The following is a 21,904-nucleotide window of genomic DNA, read 5'->3' as shown; positions in this document are numbered from 1 at the left end:
CTGGTTTTGTGCAAATTAAGCTTTTACCATTAACTATATTAGATTAACATCTTGGGGAGTGTCTTTTAAATAATTTTTTTAAAAGAAGAAAAAAAAAGAAAAATAAAGAAACAGTGTTGGCACAATGATGGCTGTTCTCAGACATAAAACACACACAGAACAAATTGACCAAGGTAAGGAGTGCAGATTAGCGAAGAAAAGTATACATCTGATGATAATCAAGTGTATTTGTTTAATAACGATACTTGCCACTATTACAATAATGACCTAAAGTTCTGAAGTGCTCATTTCCTCCCTGTACTGTTTGCCACTTCAGAAGGTGTGGGTACTGTTGAGAACAGAGGAGATAAGAACGATGGCAGAGATTAAAGGATAACTCAGTCAGGGACCCAGCTGTGGTCAGTGGGACCAGTGAACGGGAAGCAGCTCTAGCAGGACATGATGGGAAGCAGCTGCGGTAGGACTCTCCTGGTGGGGTGGTAGGCAGAGGCTCACTTAACAGTTTAACTCATAGACAAAGTGTGCAAGGTCTTGCATAGGTGATCTTTTGGTGAGTTATCAAGGTGGTTTGCCAGAAGACTCAAGAAAGGGCACTCCAGAGGCTCAACTTTGAGCAGAAGAGTTTGGCCTACGAAAAACAGACTCCTAGAGCACATCCAGAATCAGAACCTTGGTACTGCGATAAAGCCTGCTTGTGGTTCTCTGACTTCTAAACTCCTGGGTAGCCAAACACTACACCATTCATTAATTTGGATACTGAACAAGAAGTGGCTCACTTCTCTTTCTTCTCAAGCAATCCTTTCTACCTAGACGTCTGACAAAGGTGTGTTTGACATACAGGGAAGCTTTGGGGAGAACCAAAACACAGGACTTCCCTCATGTGCTGAAGCACTTGTGTTTCCTTAAGAACTTGACATGGGTTTAGCCCCTGCCCCCTCTCCCCAGCTTTATCCTAAGGAGATCCAAGAGAATGCACAGATGGCAATGGACTGGCACCCACCTTCGGCCTGGAGGAGACTGAGGGGACACATCATCGCAGTTACAGCTCCCTGACGAGGGAAGAGGAGGGGCAGACACTGATCTCTGCTCTGTGGTGACAGAGTCTGAGGGAACGGCCTGAAGCTGTGTCAGGGGACGTTTAGGTTGTACACCAGAAGAAGGCTCTTCTCCAGAGGTTGGCTGGGCACTGAACAGGCTCCCCAGAGAATCGCTCACAGCTCCAATCCTGACAGAGTTCGAGAAGCGTTCGGACAATGCTCTCACCCCATGGTATCTATCCTGGGGTGTCCTGTGCAGGACCACGAGCTGGACTCTGATGATCCTTGTGGGTCCCTTCAAACTCAGCATATTCAGTGATTCCGTGGCTCCCCGCACCCTTCCGAGACACACGCGGCCCAGCGCCAGCAGGGTGGTCTCCTCCCCGCGTCCCCCCTCCCTCGCCCTCAGCCGCGCCGGGCGGGGCGGGCCCGAGCCCCCTCCCCGCGGGCCGCAGCCCCCGCCGTCACGTGCTCGCCGCGTCCCGCCCCCGAGTGTCCCGGGGCGCTCGCGGCGCGCTCCGCCCTTCGGCAGCGCGGCGGGTCGCAGTGCGCGCGGTCCGCCACAGCCGCGCCGGCGGAGCGGGACGCGGGCGCTCTGTGAGGTGAGGGCGCGGCGCGGGCGGCGGGCGGCGGGCGGCGGGCGGCGGGCGGCGGGCGCGGGTCCGTGCGCGCTCGGCGGCGGCGGCGGGAGCTGTGAGTGGGGCTTTGTGTGCGGCGCCCACCTGCTCCCGCCTCCGCCGCCCGGCGCGGAGCTCCGGGAGCTGCCCCGGAGCGGGGAAACCTTTGAGGGGCGCAACAGGAGGGAACTTCTCCCTTTTCTTCGCCGGGCGCTGCCGGAGCGCCCCGTTTTCCCGGTGTGGGGGAGCGGGGAGCAGCGGGGGGACGCAGCCCGTGGGTCGCTGCCGCTTGACTGTTTATTTTCATTTACTCTGTGTTTGGTTTGCTTTGTTTTGTTTTCCTCTCAAGATGCGTGGCGGGCAGTGACAGCTGCCCGCGGGGGTGAGGGATGGCACCGCCGGTTCATTGCCCCGGGCTCTCGCAGGTCCCTCGGCCCCGAGCGGAGCCGCCCCAGGGTCCCCGGCAGAGCGGGGCCGTGCCGGTCGCGGGGCGCCCTGACGGAGTGAAATCCTCCTCCGGGGCCCCTCAGAGCCCTCCCTCCGGGCAGAAGGGTGGCCCCGGCTGTCCCGGTGGGTTTGGTGGGAGGGCAGGGTCACTGCCGGGCTCCGCCGGTTCCGCTGCCGGCCGTGGATCCCCGTACCCTGCGGGCTCGCTGGGGGTTGCTCCTTCCTATGGCAGCGCAGGCTTAAAAGATCCAGGTTTTCTGTCGCTCTTAAAAATAAATAAATAAATAAATAAATAAATAAAAATTTAAATAGTCTGCTTTATGAATAGGATGGAGTTTAATCGGGAACCTGTGCTTCTAACTTCTCACAGGGCATACGAAAGATTTATCTTCCTCTTGCACAGCGTTTGGCAGCACAAGCCTTCTGCAGTCTGCTGTCGCCACTTGTGACATTCTTAACTTTCTGCTTGTGAAAAGAGTAGGCTTTAACAGTGTTGCAGGATCTCTAATGAATTCTCCTGTTTGCTTCTATAACGAGTATGAATGTGCTTGCTACAGCACTGATATAAAACACTTCTAGTATACTGCTACTTCCGTAGAAGTTGTAGTGTCTTTTTTCCTCTTTCTTCTCATCTGCACTAGCAGGTTGTAGATTAGCTGTGTGATTAAAAAAAATAGATCAATGCCAAAAATTTCACATATGTCATGTTAGAAAGGTTTTCTGATGTCCTGGATTAATAAGGAGTAACTGAATTTAGTAAATATCTGTCAATGACCTGCTTGGCTCCTGTCTTAGGACACTCATGGAAAGCTGTCAATGAGATTTTATTTACTAATAGAAGAATTGAATCATGGCCATTTGAGCCAGAATGAAAGAGCATTTTGAGTAGAACAACACATCATATGAGCTCAGGGTTCTCTTGATTTGAAGCCAAGCTCAGTGCCAATAAGTCACTGTGCAGTAGCAGACACCCGTCCTTCCAATCTCTAAAAATATTGTCCCTATGTTATTCTTTTCCCCTTCCAAGAATGCATCTGCTAGCAAGGCAATAAAATGCTACCTCCTCCCCTCTATTTCACTGAACCAAGAGATGGATAACATCAAGTGAAGAAGAGACTAGATGGAAGGCTGCTCATCTCATGAAGTGATGTAAGCATTTCATCACTTGCTTGCCTCATCTCTTCCTTTCATTGTTTTGTTGTTTGTTTTTTTTTTTGTGTATGTTCAATTTTCCTTCTTTCTCTCCCTGAAAACTTCATGCCTTTTTTGAGGGAGAAGCAGTGATTGGAGAAACATGAAAGCTAGTTCTTGTGTAAGATGTTGGTAATTTCTAAATCCTGCTGCAACAATGCCCTAATCACATTCCTTTTGGGAGCTAATTGTGGTCTAGTTCTTTTTGCACAGGGATAGGGCGTGAAATAAATATAGAGAAAAACCAAAACAAATGAAACTAGAACAAACAGATTCAATGCTTCAGTGCCTTGCTTAATGGCAGATTAGACTTACTAATTTTTAGTAGAGTACTAAAAATTCCAAGGTAGAAGCACAGCAATCCATAACATCTTCTGGGTTTATAGATTTGAGCAGCTGGCTCCTGCTGTGTGTGTACCTCTTGCATGTCTGAGAAGCCTCCCTGCTTGCCAGCACTTTTTGGAGCTGCTGTCTAGGTGCCTGTGCATGCATGCAGGTGATAGCTCTGTATTTGAGGTAGCTTGGGTTTTGCTTCCAGAATTGTCAATCCTGGCTGCTCCTTATATTTAGAGTCATCTGACCATGGGCTTTAGGGATCAGAGGAAGTAATGCAAACAAGTATAATTCTGGTAATATGTTAGAGCACAGCTTGTCAGTGTCCAGATGTCAGAGATATACCAGCCTGCTGAACTCTGGGAGCAACTGAAGCTCTCTCTGGCACTGTGGACTAGCTGACAGTGCAGGTACTTGCCAAGGACTACAGGAGTGGAAGCACACAGCAGTGAAAGAATGCATCTTTCTCTTGTGTTGAGCCCTGAAGAAGATGGCCAGTAACACCCAGAGGTGATAGTGGCGGTCAAGTGTGCTGAACTTGAGATGGTCACATCTTAGGGAGAGCCTCATGGTTAGTGCGTTTTGCTGGTAAGTTTTAGGTCCTGACAAGTTCTTCCTCTGCAGGCAGAACTTGCATTTTAGATGAATGCTCTAGTAGCTTATGTACATTTTCTAAAGCTGTCATAGTCTTCTTTTGGTTTTCTGCCTGGAAGCCATTGACAGTACTGAAAATTCTGTAAAACAAGATGGATTTTTTTTTTTTTCCCCTCCCACACGAATCTGTTGGGGGAATGGGTAGAGGAGAGAGAAAGCCAAATTTGTTCAACATTACAACACGAAAAGAATTTGTATGCTGCCTGTGACTCTGTAACTTCAGTAGCTGAGAATGTTCCATTTATTTTCTCTCAACTTCTGAGAGTTGGGGAGCTGCTGTTAGTTCTTGCAGGTATCTGACTTCCCAAAGACACTTTGGAACACCCTGAAATATCTCTGCAGAGTTTTGACACTCAAGTACTTCCTGAGGACCTTGTTTACAGCTACCTGCCTGAGATACACCAGCATGTTAACTCTATGGAATAGATGAAGATTCGTAAGTCTGTGAAGGCTGGGAGAAGTATCTTAAACACTGTTCCAATATTTATACAGCATTTAGTGCTGCTGCTATTGAATATGAATTTTAAAAACCTGAATAAAATCAGAAAAAAATCACTTGATTATCATTAAGATCATGGAATCACAGAATGGCTGAAGTTTGAAGGAACCTCTGGAGATCATCTAATCAAACCCCTCTGCCAAAGCAGGTTCAGCTAGAGCAGGTTGCATAAGATCGTGATCCGGAAGGTTTTGAATATTTCCAGAAAAGGAGATTCCACAACTGGAATCTCTGAGCAGCCTGTTCCAGTGCTGTCTCCCTCAAAGTAAAGAAGCTCTTCCTCATATTCAGATGAAATTTCCCATGTTTCAGTTTATGTTTGTTGCCCCTTGTCCTGTCTCCAGGCATGCCTGAAAAGTGTCTGACCCCATCCTCCTCACACACATCTTTAAGATATTGGTAAGCATTTATAAGATCCCCCCTCAATCATCTCTTCTCGAGGCCAGACAAACTGATCTTTCTTAGCCTATCCTAGTGAGAGTGATGCTCCAGTTCCCTAACCATCTGTGTCCCTCCACTGGACCCTCTCCAGAAGTTCCTTGCCTTTCTTGAACTAGGGAGCCTGGAATGGGACACAGCATTCCACATATGGCCTCACCAGGGCAGAGCAGCAGAGCCTCCTTCAGCGTGCTGTCCACACTGTTCCAAAGCACCCCAAGATACCATTGGACTTCTTGGCCACAGGGATGTACTGCTGGCTCATGTTTAACTTGTTCACCAGGACTCCAGGTCCTTCTGGACACAGCTGGATTCAGCAGACTAACCTCTAACCTGTGCTGGTCCTGAGCCTGACTTTGTTAACATCATGAGGTTCCTCTCTGCCCACCTCTCTAGCCTGGCCGGGTCTCATTGAATGGCAGCATAGATACCATTCCAGAAATATCACTTACCAAATGTAGGTGTTAATCTTGCTGGTGTCTTGCTAGTTTATAGCATTGAAAGTCTTCCAGAATATAAAAAAATTGAATGTTTAGTGCTTTTTCTTGAAGGTTGGAAACACATGAAACTCTCAATTTCTGAATAATGTTAAAAAAGATGTTTGGTTTTCATCAGCTAAAGCATTTACCCAAGAACTTGATAGCTGAGTAGGGGAGCTGTGTTATCAGCATGGTCTCTGAAGGTACTTCTAGATTAAAGTAGTTTCCAGTAGGATACCCTTCCAAGGTGTTTGTGGGAGTGGGGCTTGTCAAGTATCTTAGGTAGATTGCTTTGATGTTCCTGTCTTTCTAATTCCACCTCTAATAGATGACTGCTCTGCCTTAGGCTATTTCAGAATATTAATCCATAAAGCCATGGATTAATATTTTGAAATCTCTTCATAGATTTAATGTTGCAACTGTATAGTTTGTTGTGTTTTGATTATTCTGAGGAATATCAAGTTGAATGGCTGGTAACAGAATACTAGGAAGGAAGTATAAACAAGTACTAGCTGTTGTATCCATGTGGGTTTCTCATTTAAGAAATGACATTTCAGAAGTGGTACTCTAAGGCATTTTTCTCTATTGCTAATTGTAGCTTGATGCTTTATTTCCAATTAAGCACTCAACTCATCCAGTTGGACTAGATATTGAATGTAGAAAAGTCTTCAGGACTGCAGTGGGTCTTATGCATGATCAAACTAAAGAAGATGGTCTCAAAATTAAGGGCCATGCAAGGGTGAGTGTGCACTTTTGTTTTAGAGACAGGAAGACTGAAGGCAGAGAAAGAGCATCAGTATGTCCCAGTTCATGCAACAAGTCTTGTCTTTTTTGTTGTGCCTGGTGTGTGTCGATAAACGCTTCCAGACAAAAGAATGGGAGAGGGACTGGAATAAAATTGTATGTAAGGGTTGAACAACAAATTTACCTGGGCTTAACTGGAGTTAGAATTTTGCCCAGAGTCTTGTCTAATATGCCAAGTAAACAAATCAGGGCAATGTCACATTTTGATTTTCCTCTAACCTGCTCTTGTTCATTGTGTATAAAGCCTTGTTGGTGCTAGCTTTCTTCTGGCTGTCTAGAACTGCCTTTTAATACGCTGTTTAAACAAACTGCACATATCCCTACGTCAACCATCGTGCCTGGGCTGTATTGGCTGTATGGCATCCTGAAAGGGTGGTACTGCTTCAGCTGATTCCATTAAAATAAAGTTCAACATTTGCAAATTCTGAATATCAAAGCATGTGTAAGAGTGAGGAGTTGATACAAAGTCTCCTGGAGAGAGGAGCCATAGCTGTAGATTTGTTAGAGTTGCAACATCCATGGTGCTCTAACTTCTGGGCTCAGACGCTTAAATTTGTACAGTTCAGCACATCCTTGCCAGTGATTTGTGAGCAGATAGAGGGAATGCACTAGGTTACCCAAGGCCCTTGCTATCTCTGATGTCTGGTTCTGTTTAGAGTGGGATTAACTGTATATAAATCACTCCCACTCTTGTGTGGTGCTTGGGCTTCTCAGTGCATTTTTCAGTGTGTTTTCATTAGTAAGTAATAGTAGATTAACCAAGCCAAGAATTATTTGTCTTTATAGGTAACATTGAATTTATAAAATTCTATTCCATTTGACTTTTCCTATGATAGGAGGGTGGGATACTCAAGATGGAAAAACTGAGTTGTGCTGATAAAGAGTGGGGAAATGTTCCTGTAGCTTTTGGTCACATCATACATGCTTCTCTGATTTGGCCTGAAAAGTGGAAGAATATGCTCAGCTGGATGGAAATAGGAAGTAGTCAGGGGAGGTGGAGTGTTGAGTGGATTTCTTTTTTAGGACAGAGTGGACTTGCTGCATTTATGTGGGAGCAGCTGAAGGGGCTGAGCGATGGCTAATGTCTCCAGGCAGTATTGTGACTTTGGCAATATTAAAGAGCAGCTTGCATTGAGGACATTCTTGGTGTTGGAGGGTAGGTCAGGGAAGCTCAGGGACGTGAAGCATTTATGAAGTTGGATACTGAAGGTGATCAGCAGAAGGGATGCATTAATTTTGATGTCTGGCTGCTTTGCAGTGCTGGCTGCTGCTAGGCTGTACTTCTGGGTCAGAGCTGGGCTTGTGGTTTAGAAAGTGATCATCCGGAGGGTAAATGATGGTGTGCTTTGGGAGAAGATGCTTCTGGGGCCCCTTATTTTCCCCGTGAGAGTAGGTGTAGTCACACAAAGGAGGTTGTAAGTGTACAGCAGACTCTTTTTTCATTTCCCCCACACCTCCATGTGTGTTTCCAGATCTTGCCTAGAGTCTGTAAATCTTTCCTGTAAATTTTCAAGGTTGTAAATGTTTTTTTGAAGTGTTTTTGGGAGGGGAAGGGGAAATTAGTTGAAACATTAGTCATGCTTTGCTGCCTAAGAGCTCTGTGTGAGATGAAGGCTTCTCAGGGTATTCTGAAAGAGGTGTAAGATTTTTGACACCTAAATTGATTGAATTCAGCACTTATCAGTGAAGAGTGGCTCATTAGCATGAACACTGTGTATAATATATGGTTTTACTGTAAACTTCGAGTTTTGTTTAGGGAAACAAAGTGTTTTCCGTGTTGCATCACAGGATTTTGGTCCCTTCAAGGAGTTAATTGTAACGTTGTTTGAAAGGCCTTGCTCAGATTTTAATGCAATTTAATGAAAGGGAAAAAAATGTCAGTACTGTTGTTTACTGTGGTTTGCACAAATCTCACTATAAATCAGCAGGGAAGATTATCCTAATCTGTTCACTACATTTAGACCTAAAGATTGTATTGTGTTTTAAAACACAGTTGCAATGAAATTATTGAGGCCAAAGATTACCACCACTTCAATGACTCTTGTTTTAGCTAGATAGGTTTACCACCTGTGTACCTAAGGAGATTTTTTGATGCTTGTATTCCTCAGGGCTGTTTGTTGACATTAAGTTAAAGATGAGATAGAGGACTAGATATTTAATTTTGGAGCTAACGGTTAAAAGCGTGTGATCAGCATTAGCTGTTGAGCACTTATCTCCTGCTAACTTGCTGCAGCTATAAAATGACAGTGCTCAGTATTTTTACCATGTTCATTCTGAAAGTGGAGAAATGCCACTATTAGTAAAAATTGCTTCTTGTTAATACCTGTGATGCATTGCAGAAATATTGTTTTGAAGTGTCTTGATGCTCCCTGGTGAATTTCTAGTAGTCACTTCCTATCTTGTAAACCAGGAGAGTAATTTTAATGGCACTTCCTTTATCTCCCCTCTGGCAAATGAACAGTTGTCATAAAGCTCTGCCCAATCAGGATGCTGACCTCTTTTTGCAACAATTCCAATAATTACACCTCTCTGAGAGGGGTCTTCCTCCTTTAAACAATGACAAGAAAAGGCAGCCTTCACCTCTGCATTTTTATTTCTACAGTTGAAGGATTATGGGCATTATGATACACAAACCGTAATCTTAATATTTGTGTTTTAACTACATCGTATGGGAAAAATACAGAAAAGCACACTAAGCTTAGGAATGCTGTTTTTGTGTGCTTAAACATGCTTTTTTAATTATGCTGAGGATTTGAGTTTCACATTCTGTGTATAAAATGTGCTTCTTCCTTTCTCACAAGAGGGAGAGTAATGTATTAGGAGTGCTTGCAAAACTTGTTAATTAGACTCTCCTACAGGTTCCTCAGAGAAAAGGGTCCAGCTTTGCAGCTGCTCCGTGTACCTACAAGGAGTTTTTGTCTCTCTCACAGCCTTGTAGTTGAGCATTTTTTCTTCCTTGGGAGCTATAATAAGCTTATAAAAAGCTTCCGTAGGAGCCAAAAATGCTGAGGGAGTGGGAAGGGGAAAGACAGCCTACAGCAGACAATACTTTGGCAATCTGTATGTGAGGAAAGATTCCTTGTTTTTAATTCCCTGTGCACAGGATTTATTTATACTTCATTAACCAGTCCAATTAAACAGTTTACTTTTTTTAGTCAAAGTATATATAAGTTATAAAATACAAAGTCCTATTAAGTTTTGGGTTTTGTGGGATGTTGTGTAATGCTTTAAAGTTTCTATACATTGTTGCTTTTTTCATAAAAGTTTGGGGGTTGTTTGGTTTAGTTTGATTTGAGGTTTTTTTGCTGGTGCGGTACTCAAAGAAAGTTAGGTGAGTAATGATATTTGTCTTGTCTGTACCCTGGCATTTGTGGTTCTCATCATCCTCGATGTTACTAGAGGATAATTTAAGAAATTGTTGGGCTCTTGCTGAGGTTCAGGCTTCTTTACAGTCCAGGCTATGACAGCTGATGTGCAATTTAAACACTTTTTCAAAAGTTTGGGTAGGTGTGGCAGAAACAAAGTGATATCCTTTTCTCATAGCAATCTGAAATAATTCCTTCTTTTTGATTGTTCAGTTATTATTTTTTAACATTTTAATTTATTTTTTTGCTGTTTTACAAATACTCCACTCTATCCAGGAAAAACCGAAGAAATTTTCACCTAGGTCAGGGAGTAAAAAGGTTCTGCAAAATCTACTTTCCCCCTTTTTTTTTTTTTTTTTTCTTTTTTTTTTGGCTGCTAAAGAATTAAATAAAATACCACAAACCCATTCTCCTTGTGATTAAACTCAAGAATTTTGAATGAAACCCCTTGTTCATTTACCTGGATGCAGTCAGGGATCTGACATGCCTTGACAATGACTGCTTAATTAGAGTCAGAGTAATGTAATTCAATTTAATGATTTTTTAACAACTTAAAGAATTACCCCATACAGATTACCTGCTATTACCTATTGGAGAGGTGTAGCCTATGGGAAATGTGTTTCTGTGTATGGGAATTTTTTTTGTAATTTCTTTTTTTCAAGACATGTACTAGAGTTTGTCTTAAATGGCTGTCAGATAAATATGGGGTTGAACTAAATAACATGTTTACTTAGCAGTGATTGCTATTCCTGAATGGTAGTTAGAATTGTATTTTGTGGAAGCATTCATATACATATATATATTCTACTAACCGTGTGCTGTGTAGTTGGGTTTTTGAACCTCATAGTTGAGGCATTATGTAGAACATAGCAAATTGCCTTTAATAATGAGATGTACTTTTATGAAGCAACTGAATCTCACTTTGATTATCAAATTGTAATCTACTGTTTCTGAAGAGTGAAGTGAAACATAGTGACCCTGCATGACCTATTTGAATTTATGCTTCAGTCCCTATTTCAGTAATTTATTTATCTGACTAGACTTGTAAAACTTCTACTTTTTTTTTTTCTAGGGTGGAGAGAGGAAGTTTATACAGCTGAACATCCTTAACTTTAAACTATTCCTTCAGAAAGAATTTGTATAGCAGCTAAAACTTTAGATGAAAGCAACTATTTCAGTAAGCATACTGTAAAACGAGAAACAGGGAACATTTTTGCCTTGGTGCATTTGCCAATCCAGATGTTCCTCCCTCATTAAGATTTTGTGCTGTGCATTAAGAAAAAACACCTTGCCATGCTACTTTAGTGTGCTGCTCACCATTATGGTGTATTGGCAAGGTGTGGTATCACTAAAGCTTCCCGTATAAAACTTTGCTCTAGATACTCACTCTCCTCTGTGAGAGTTTGCAGCTTGTTTGTTAGGTGAGTTGTATGTGTTTGTTCAACTGCTACTTTCCTTCATATGAAAGGGAGGAAGGGGGAGCGCAACTGTGATAGTGCACTGCCAAATTACAAGCAACTATGGATCTTAAAAACCCACATTCAGTTCCTTTTGGGGAAGAATCCAAAACAATTCTTCCAGCAATAACCTCTGTCTTGCTCAGGCAATTCTGTCTGCTATGTTGTGTTGAGCTGTCCCAGTGTGTGTCCTGCATGGCTGAAGTACAGTTTTCAGTTTGGTTAGGGGTTAGATTTGTGCATAGAATAATGGTGGTACTTCTGCTACCCAGTGCAGACCTGTGGTGATAGGATGGTGGAGTTTTAATGAATGACTGCATGCTTAATTATGATTTTGCCACTTTACAAGTGGCAAATGTCCTGATGATAATATTAAAGTAGGAGGTGGTCAGAGGAATCTACTCATGTATGAACATGTTGGTGATCTAAGTATGTGGAGATGTTAGTATCACATGATACACAGTTTCATTTTTGGTAAACATTTGTTTTGTTGTTCAGTGGTCAGATTTAGGCTTATTTCTGAGTTTAGAGAAACAGTTAGAAAATTTCCTTTAAGTGGCTGTTAATAATTTTTTAGAGCTTGAGGGCTAAATCCTCAGAGAGTGATAGAGATATGCAAATTCAATTGTGATTTGCCTGCCAGTGAACTGCATGGTATCAAGTTGGAATCTTACTTTCTTTCTTTTTTGTTTAGATATTGAAGAAGAATAAGAAGCTCCTCAAAAGTTTGGAAGGTTGAATGTGATCAGCATGAAGAGCTTAAAAGCAAAGTTCAGGAAGAGTGACGTAAGTACTTCTGCTCAGTTTGACTGCTGGTTTTCATGCTGGAAACAAGTTCTTCACTCCCACCTTGATAAGCTTGTAGGTTAATGAATTACAGAGAAGAAAGCACAAGGCAACAGCTGAGTACAGTATGGAGTAAGCTGTTTCTATTTGCAGAGCCATTATCTGTTATGCAAATTAACAGTGTTTTACTACCTTGGTCCCCATAGCTGAATCAAACACGTCTGTGGGGTCTGCAGAACTTCTGTTAGATTGTGCTGCCCAGATTGAAACTTTGTTCCAGGTTTAGGATTAAGCCTCGTAAGAACTTTGCTACCCAATCATATTTCTGTCTAAGCCTAATACCTTTCTTATCAGTATGGTGTTTGAGCACTTAACGTAATGTCTCCTCAGTCTGTGGCAGGGTTTCTATGTCAGCAAGAATACAGGAACCAGCTGAGCAATTAGGGCAGCTGTGGTTTATCAGTTCTAGTGTTGCAGGAGGGGTGGATATGAGGCTTGAGCAGTGAGGAAGGGAGACATAAATGTGGAGGTTCTCAGGAGAATCTCCAGAACAGCATTTAGGGAGACATTAGGTTGCACATAATCTTGCTTGCTGTAGAAGTATTGATGGAGACCCAGACTTCGACGTGTGTAGTAAGCAATACTTCCTTTGGAACAGTGGAGCTGCTGTAGTCTAGTCCTGTTTTTGTCCTTCTGTTCCTACTACTACTCATTCCAGGTTTTTTGTGTTGCTAGTAAGAAGTCTGTAAAATAGGTGAGTTTGTGTTTAGTTGACTTTCCAGGTACGGTAAGAATTTATAACAAATCTTCATCATCTGTGGAGAATGTAGTGTTTCATTCTTCATCCTAAGTTTTTGTGTCCTTTTAGGAGAGGTAATGTATTGTTTGTCATTGCCAGGTTTGCGTAGGGTCCTGGGGCAGCGCGTTGGATGAAGATGCGTAGGTTTGAAAATGGAGTGTCTTAAGAAGTTTTGATGTTCATGAGTAAAGTTACACAGTGCACTCAGTGGGTGTTTTGATGGAAAGATAGTCTCACAGCACATTGGAGTAACATGTCTTTAGTGTGCCTGTAATGCACATCGTCAGCTGCAGAAGGTAGAGTCACTGTTGTGGTGCAGATGTGCTGGCTACTGCTCAGAAGGCTGTAGGTTACTATTTGGTTAGCATTTGGCACAGCTGCTGAATTGGCATCCTTGCAGCAGCGCTGGTGGATGCTTTGCTCCTTCAGTATAGCAAGAGGTAATTCTTAAAAGACTATCTCTATAAACAAGCTAAGTAAACCAACCTTTGCTTTCTAGAATATTCCAGAAATACTTGAATTTTAGGTGCAGAGGGAAACACTTTTCACTATTTAAGCAGTATTTGGTTTTGCAGGTCACCGGACTGAATCAAGCAGTGGCACAGTGTCTTGTGCCACTTCACAACTAATAAAAATAATATCACAGGTCTCTGGTGTCCTGTGTCACTGAACTTGCTTTTCAGTTTAGAACTGCTAAAGTTCCGTGGTCAGACATTGCTCCTGTTACAACAAGCAGCAGCAATTGCTATTTTGAATTCACCTACACCACTAAAACTTTTAATAGGCATCTGCTTGGGTAATGAGATTGGTCTGTTGCTAATATATGAACACACTTGGAAGTTAGGTGTGCCCATGTGTTAGAATGACTTCATTCACACTTTTATCCTGCTTGGCTAGGTTGCTTCTCTAGAGCAAAGGCTAAGTGACATGTGTGATGAAACCAGACCTTGCTGTAGGAGTTCAGCCACTGTCGTAAATCGCACTGCATCTCTTACTCCTTACTTATCCAGCCCTGATGACTTGTGTGCACCTCTCCCCAAAATCAAGGGCAGTCTGAACGTAATTGCTGTTTTGATACTGCTGCTGTCTACTGGCTGGAGACAAGGTTGACCGCAAAGGATTTTTCAGATACCTAAAATTTAGATCTCCAGCTCTAAGAGCACAGCAGTCTAAATCCATGACAGTCTGGTTTCCTCTGTTTTGAAGCCAAGCCTTAGGGGCATAATTCAAGGCAACCAACAGGAGCTGTCCTATATTTTGTGCAAGATAAGCAAGGAAAATAATCCTTCTCTTCAGTTTCCAGAAGCTGCTCATAATTACAGTTTTTGAGGAGGAGAGAAAGGATGTATTTTTAATGGGAATTCATTTCAAGTCATGAAATGTGGTAGCTGCTTTTGGATTGGAGATGAAAGTAAAGTCAGAAGGGATGGACTGAGTATTTTTCTCATTCCTCCCTAAAAGAAATTTTTAATGTATTGTATTTTAGAATTGAAAATGTCGTGAGGTAAGGAAAAGTACCCTTGTCTATAACTTCATTGTTAGCATTAGAAAATAAGGAGTGGGGAGAGTAGGAGGTAAGTCTTCAAGATGTGCATGAGAAACAGGAATTACAAACGCTTCTTCAGCAGTAAGGCTGATAATATAAAACTCTGTGCCGGAATGAAGACCATGAAGGAAATTTCACTGATGTATTGAAGCTCTCTAGACTTTCCTGCAGTGGCTGAATTGAAAATAAGTATAACTGCTGATATTAAAGTATATTTCTTGGTGTCCCTGCCAGAGGGCATTACACCAGTCTTGATGCTTATGAAAGAGATGGCCCTGCTCCCTCTTTTTTTCACATCTTCTCTTCACATTTTGAGGGTATCTGACCTGCAGTGAGCCAGGTCAAGGACAAGAAGTGATGGAAAAATACTTTGTGGGGTGAGTGTCAGACAGGTAACTCTCTGCTCTGTGTTATTGTAGGGTCAGCCCTGGGAATGTCAGTAGGACATTCATTTCTCCAGCTGCTGCTTGGTTTAGTTCCATTGTGAGATCACACCCTGAGAATACTGGCACAAAAAGCACAAGGGTGAGCATGCCAGCAAAGGAGTTGCAGGAGCACACAAGTAAATAAGGCTGCTAATTTCAATTTTTAGCAGGACTGATATAGTCCACATTATGACTCTTAGATAGAAGTGAGATTCCTCACTTCATGCTTTCACTGTATCCCTGTATTTCACCTGATTTACTGTATGTGAAGCCAGCCCCATTAATTGGAGAACGCTTTGTCCTTGACACACTTAATCACTGTGAAATCCTTCCTGGGAGTGACTGTTGCCATGTGAACATGTGTATTTGGAGACAAGGATTGAAATTTATCGCTCTGTCACAAATGACTATTGTCAAAGCATGATGTGTAGTCACAGGAGGATGCTTGTATACTGGGAATCTGTGAGCAGGGTGCCTGGGTGGGAGCAAATGCCAAAACTGGAAGCTAAGCAGTGGATGTGCATGCTTAAGAATGTGTAGACAACAGAAAGTGCAGTCATGTCTTGACAAAGCAACAAGTCTCTTCTGTCTGAGACTCTGTATTTTCTCTACCCTTCTCATCTCTTGCTTCCCCTTATTGAACTCAAAACCTACCATTAAACACATAAAAGCTGACCATCTAAAAGGTTGACCATTTTAATTGTTGCTAGAGGCTATCATATGTACCACTTGAAAAAGTTGCTATAGTAATACCAGGAGCTATCACTTCAGAGCTGAATTTGTTTATACGCAGTCCACAGTTTATTCAAACAATGGAGAATGAATGTCTCTACCCAGTAAGACTGAAGCTCTTCATAGTTTCTGCTTAGAAAGGAAGATTTTTTAAAATTACAATTAAAAATACAGCTCCTGACGTCTTATTAGACCTCTAAGACTTGAGACTAGAGTGTTTTCTGGAGTAACGAGTCAGTTTGTGGCCTGACTTCAAAAGTGTTTAGAATCTTAAACAAAGTAGATTTTCAAATGTGCGAAGATTAGGCCTGTCTAAACAAGTTTTGCCTGTTTCTTAAATATGACAAGATGCTCATCAACATTTTCAGGCACCTACACATATTTAAGTATCTAGCTGTCTGATACTAGGATGATGTAAGTGCCTAAGTGGTTTGTTCAGGTAGATTGGTTTTAAACTATGTTCTTGGTTACTCCAGAAAAGAAATATTGTGTGAAGGCTCTGATGGTTTGGATTGTTTTCACTGTCTTAAGTTTATAGACAAAACCTGAAAAGTTTTAGGACTCTTTTCTGTAAGTATTGAAGATCACCTGAAAAACATGTACTGCAGTTTGACAGAGACCAGTTCTCTTCTAATTGCTATCTTGTCGAATGAACAAGAAGATTAAAATTGAGATTTGTTTCCAAATATCCTCAATACTGAATAATTAAAATAATAAAGTGTCTTTTAAAATTGAAAATTGACTGTTCAGTTCACCTGGAAAGGTACCTATTGTCAGAAGCAGAGACAGGCTGGGATTCCCCAATGCTACTTACCAGCTTTAACTTCTGGTATTTCTGGAAATGCCAATTTGTTGTACAGTCACATGGGCGTTGAGAATTTTGGAATTTCTAATGAAAATTTCTGCTTTTTGGCCTTTGTTGTAGTCATTGTTCCATAAATCTCAAAATGGTGAGGCAGTTAGGTATGTTGTAGTGTAAAATCTCAGTCTTAATCTAGACACTGTGCTAATTAAGGCTTGGCATTTCTTTTTATTGCCAAATGTTTGAAGTAGTGATTTTACATTTAGCAGTTTCTAAAGTCTGAAAAGCTAAGCTACTTGAGGGTTTGGAATGGAAAGATTGCTGGGATACATTCAATTAAAATCTGTATTCTTTTGTGTTCTGGGCTGAATGTGTGGGAGAACAAAACTTGGGTGGGGCAACTTGAATGCTAATAAAGCAGGATCTCCTGCAAACAGCCCTTAAATTGCTCTGTCCACTGAAAGCTGGAATTAACCATGGGATTGAAATTTGCAGTATCTGCTTTGTGCATAGATACTTTCTTTCAGGGCCATTGTGACAAAAAAACACCACATACAAAATTCTCTCTGGCAAGAAAAGTGAAATGGCAGTGTTGTTTGACCATTGTACACTATTATTTAGAAAATTAACTACTGAAGCTCGCTTTTATTTCAGTATCCTGCTTTTATTGTGTGTTGTATTGAATCAGCCTGAAACACGTTATCATGACTATAGTTTTCCTCAAGTTTGCTGTGTTCTTCTGTGGTAATCTTTGATTCCCCTGTACAGTATGTGATGGAATGCTTGATCTCTGGAGCATACAGATTGCCCACAACCAGTTCTTCTTGGGAATGGAAAAACTGAACTTTCTTTCCCTCTTGAAACAGTTGCTGTGGGTCCTGATTCTCACTCAATCTGTTAGGAGTCAAATGTTACACCTTCCCCACATGTTCTGCTGTTTGGCTTCATGCCCCCAGTTCTGGACAGCATAAGGCTCTGCGCTACTCAGCTTGCTCTGCCTTGTCCAGGAAAGAAATTAAACATGTTCTAAGTATATTAGAGTAAGACCTGCTGGTGGTTCCAGACAGTTCAGGGTGAACCTCTTGCCTTCAGGTAGTGTATTTACTTTATTATTGACAACAGGAATGTCTTTGGAGTACATATAAAGTTATTTTATTCAGGTGAATTGTAATTCTGGTGTGCAGGAGCCCTCTATGAGGGGGCCAATATCAGCCCAAAATGTGGCATCTCTTTTAATGGTGAAAAGATAATGTAATGGAGAAGACAAGTGAAGACTGACAAATAAGGGTATGGGAAAGCAGAAGGGAAGCCAGAAGGTTTGAAAGGGACAGGAAAGAAGGGACAGTTGAAGGGTCAGAGTTGCTATTTTGGTAACTGTTCTGTGAGAAGCAGCAACTGGGCTGCTGTGGGTTGCCTGCTGATCATCTGTGTCTGGATGGGAAAATATGGAAAGTGTTTAAGGCTAAATAACTTTCAGGTATTCTGTAAGCAATCTGCATCATCTCCAAACGTTTGAGACAGAAAGGAGAGGGAATTGGTTAAATGAGAACTGTGCTGTTTGGAATTACAGTAGACAAACCTGGGTTGAAGTTAGTTTACTTTGAATAAACACATGGTTATTTCCTTAAACAGGAGATTAAGAAATGGGAATGAGTAGGAAAAGGAAAGGCAAATTGGTATATACAAGCTGGAGAAAACTAGTATTTTTGAATCTATTGGTAACAAGAAAGGAATCTTTTTGTGTAGAAACATTTCTTTTGTGTCCCTTTAAAGAGAGCACAAAAGTTCAAAGCCTTTCCAACTTTAAAAGAGCTGGAAAAAAGCATTTGTAATTTTTTCATTTAATTGTTTATCTTTAGTAAGATTTAAATGTGAAATAAAATCAATTAAAAATTATAAATGAGCAGTCAGTGTGTCTTTATTGTGGTACACTATATCCTCTCTTCCTTTTTGGCATGGCTTGTGCATGATCTGTTCTGGTCTGGTATGAAATTGTCTGTTAAAACTCATGTGAAGGAGAGGATTTTAAGGAATGGCGCAGTATTTGTTTGAAGGCTTTTGTCTTGTCTTTTGTTGTTAGTGAAGACAGTTTGCTGTGAATATCTGCTATTATCTGTTATGTTATCTAGTGAATGTAACACTCATATATTTTGTTTTAGTGGAGATTTGAGCCTTTTCATTCTTTGCTTATATTTTGGTAGACTATGAATGATACAAGCAGACAACAAATGCTAAGGAGTGAGTCAGAATGAAAGAGGTATAAGGTATTAAATACATTATTTCTGCAATGTGTTATAGTGCTATTCTTCAAGAAGCTGTTCTATTTTGTGTAGTTCAGGCAAATATCTGGCATTAAGGACATGTCAAACCCTTTTTTGGTTCCTTGCACATTGTGACAACTTGAGGTGTGCTGAATATACGTCTCATACGTGTTCTGAATATGTGTGAAGCCAAAGCATAGAGTAGAATCACTGTGTCAGTGGCCATTCTTGCCAGGAAATGGGAAGTGTCAACTTGTGTAGCTGGTCTAACATCTGAAGATCTTTTTAATGAGCTATTTTGCCTACTCCAAAACCTAAATGATCTGGACAAAGCTGCAGTCTTGAAGCTTTTAAAAGTACTGTTAAAATTGAGCTAGCAAAAGCCATCACAATGTCTTTTAACTATAGCTTCAAAATGTCTTAATTTCGTAGACTCACAGTTTATGTCCACATTTATTGTTACCACAGGTACTGTCTCTTCCTGTATTTAGATTGTTATGTGTACTCCGTATTTTCCTTGAAGTATTTTGAGATAGAAAACTCTTTAAGTAGTGGTCTTATTCCACATGACACTAGTGCTACTTTCTACTATTTGGATTTTGAGAGGAAGCATAGTATAATTAGCAAAATGTAATCTGAAACTAGCTTAATTTGCTCCTGTAAAGCTGTCTGAGGACTCTCATTCCCCAGATATGCTGCATGTGTAGGTCTCAGATGAAATGCACAACTAACTGTCCAGAGCACTTGCATTGACTTGATTGCAATGGTAGAAGCAAAGGTATTTTAATAACTTTGCAAATGATGTGGTTGCCAATGCATATATATGTGCCTGATATACCTGTGTGGCTCAGTTCATGGGTGCATACCTTTTCTCTTTCATCTTTGCTTCTTTGCTGTGTGTGGTGGAAACTTCTTAGGAATCCTGCCAGCTTGGGTAAACTGTCTGCTTATTCAGAGCCTGAAACAGGGCCCTTTGAAGTCAGAAGACAGACTTTGGTCTGCTTGGAACGAAAACTAAAATCCTGGCTCCATGGGCGTATATAGTGGGCTCCACTGAGGGTTGGATTTCCCCCCAGTGTAGCATTGAAATACACTTGGATATTGAAAATGCTAAGATTGGCAGGTTATCCAACAGTGGCTTCTTTTTGGGGTCTAGAGGAGGCTGAGTTTTTGTTCTGTTCCTCCTGCTTTATTTTCTTTGGGGGATGATGGCTTATGGGCTGTGATGTGATTCTGTTTGACAGGAGCAATGGCAAACCATTACATCTGATTTCAGTCTATCCTCTTTTAGTTTAAAACCATTACCCTTTATCTTATTGCTACAGGTCTGGAGAATAAGTCCCTCTCCATTGTTCTTTACTAGTCCCCTTAAAGTATGAAAAGGCCACAGTAAACTGTTCTGGAGCCTTCTCTTCTCCTGGCTGAGCAACCCCATCTCTCTCAGTTTATCCACAAAGGAGAGGTTCTCCAGCCCATTGATCTCCAGTGGGTCCTTGTGCAGGGACCCCAGCTCTGGCTGCAGTGCTCCAGGTGGGTCTCACAGAGCAGAGCAGAGGGGCAGAATCCCCTCCCTGCCCTGCTGCCCACGGGGCTCTGGATGCAGCCCAGGACACGTTTGGCTCTCTGGGCTGTGAGTGCCATGGCTGGGGCATGTCCAGCCTCTCACCCACAGCACCCCCAAGTCCTTCTGGGCAGGGCTGGGCTGGGGCTGTTCAGGCCCAGCCTGTGCTGATACTGAGGGTTGATCTGACCCAGGTGCAGCACCAGAACTTGGCCTTGTTAAACCTCATCATGTTCCTGCTTCTTGAGCGTATCCAGATCCCTCTGAATGGCATCAGGTCAAACACATCTCTCGACATGATGTCATCCATAAATTTGCTGAGAATGCACTGGATGGCACTGGCTGTGTCACAAATGAAGACACTGAGAAGTACTGGTCCCAATATAGACCTCTGAGGGTCACCACTCATCACTGGTCTCCATCTGGACATTGAGATGTTGATGACTGCCTCCTGGATGTGGCCATCCAGCCAATTCACTATTCACCAAAAAGTCCATCAGAGCCATGCATCTCCAGTTTAGAGGAGGATTTTGGGAGAAGCCATGTGTTGATGACATTACTTCTGTGTGCTATCAGGGGAAGAATCAGGACACTTTTCTTTAATTCCTCCACTGTAGCTATGGGAGCCCGAGCAGTATACCACATCCTTATGCCTTACATTGTTGAGAAAGACTACAAGTTCAAACTGTCTTGGAGCGTATTACTGGCGCAGTAACAGCACGCTTAAGGATGGGATTCTTGTGGATTTCATTTTGACCACCCAGTTGTATTCCTGTCCCACTTGGTACAAACAGCTTGTTGCTGTCTAATTTTGCTGGATTTGCCTCACAGCTGTCTCCAGTCCTGTGTCAAAGTGTGATAAATGTAGCAGACAGCAGGTGTGCATCCCTGCAGCCTGGTGTTGCAAATAGGGCTGTGCATGTGAAGTGCTGCACAGCAATAAGTTGCCGTAGACTTTATGTTGGGCAGCAGTTTTTTCCAGTAGTGAATACCACTTCTTAATGCAGATGTTGTTTGCTTGTAAACTTGGAGTTGCTCAGTGTGTTTTGGTTTTCTTTCTCATAGTGTAGGTTCCTTGTGTGCAAGCCAGGTCTCGCTTCAGCTGGATTGCTGTGCTGGTTATTTAGCATGTTGTGCACTGAAGAGGAAGGTTGTGTTTCCATGTGTTTGTGAGGAACATCAGCTCAGATTAATGTCACAGCAAAAAGTTCTTGCAAGTTTCCAGCGGTGATGCACTGCAGCTATCTCCGTTTGCTCAGATGATGGTAAGATGCATGAGGTCAGATGTAGGTTGTTGGTTTTTTAATGTTTGTGAGTAATTTTGCTTTCCTTAAAGGGTCATTTAAGGAAAAAAATACAGTTTCTGTTAATTTATATTGTTTTCTAAACTGTGATATAGCTGATGAGATGGGACAAATATGAGTAGTGTGTGGGGCACATGGCTGTAGGTAGGTTTCTTCTGTTCAAGAGTGACCACTGGCTTCTGTTAAATTACTTGGGATTTTGGGATCATGCATAGTATGGGTTTTTTTCTCTTTTATGTTTAATGCTTGCTCAGTCATTACACATGATATAGTAAACACCAAAGTTTCTTTATTATTTTCTACTTTTAATTTAGGCTAGCTGGAGGAGCATGGGACACTCCTCTGACCATAGAGATTTGTGTCCAGG

The 21,904-nt window shown here is 42.0% G+C and overlaps 1 protein-coding gene across 4 annotated transcripts in view; it reads left to right on the top strand.

Moving 5' to 3' along the window:
* The first annotated feature begins 1,527 nt into the window (after positions 1–1,527).
* RAI14 (retinoic acid induced 14) overlaps positions 1,528–21,904 on the top strand; it is an 87,185-nt gene continuing 66,808 nt past the window's right edge. For 2 of the 4 annotated variants that reach the window (XM_056513325.1, XM_056513323.1), the window contains exons 1-2: positions 1,528–1,639; positions 12,016–12,107. In XM_056513325.1, coding sequence (XP_056369300.1) covers positions 12,072–12,107 — 36 coding nt within the window. In that variant the 5' untranslated portion in view covers positions 1,528–1,639; positions 12,016–12,071. Of the gene's footprint in view, positions 1,640–3,128; positions 3,251–12,015; positions 12,108–21,904 lie in introns of all 4 variants that reach the window. The other 2 variants (XM_056513324.1, XM_056513326.1) reach the window with 2 other exon arrangements.

The sequence above is a fragment of the Oenanthe melanoleuca genome, chromosome Z (genome assembly GCF_029582105.1).
Source record: "Oenanthe melanoleuca isolate GR-GAL-2019-014 chromosome Z, OMel1.0, whole genome shotgun sequence".
Lineage (NCBI taxonomy): Eukaryota > Metazoa > Chordata > Aves > Passeriformes > Muscicapidae > Oenanthe > Oenanthe melanoleuca.
Note: the sequence above shows the minus strand (reverse complement) of the source record. Positions and strands in the feature narration are given on the sequence as shown.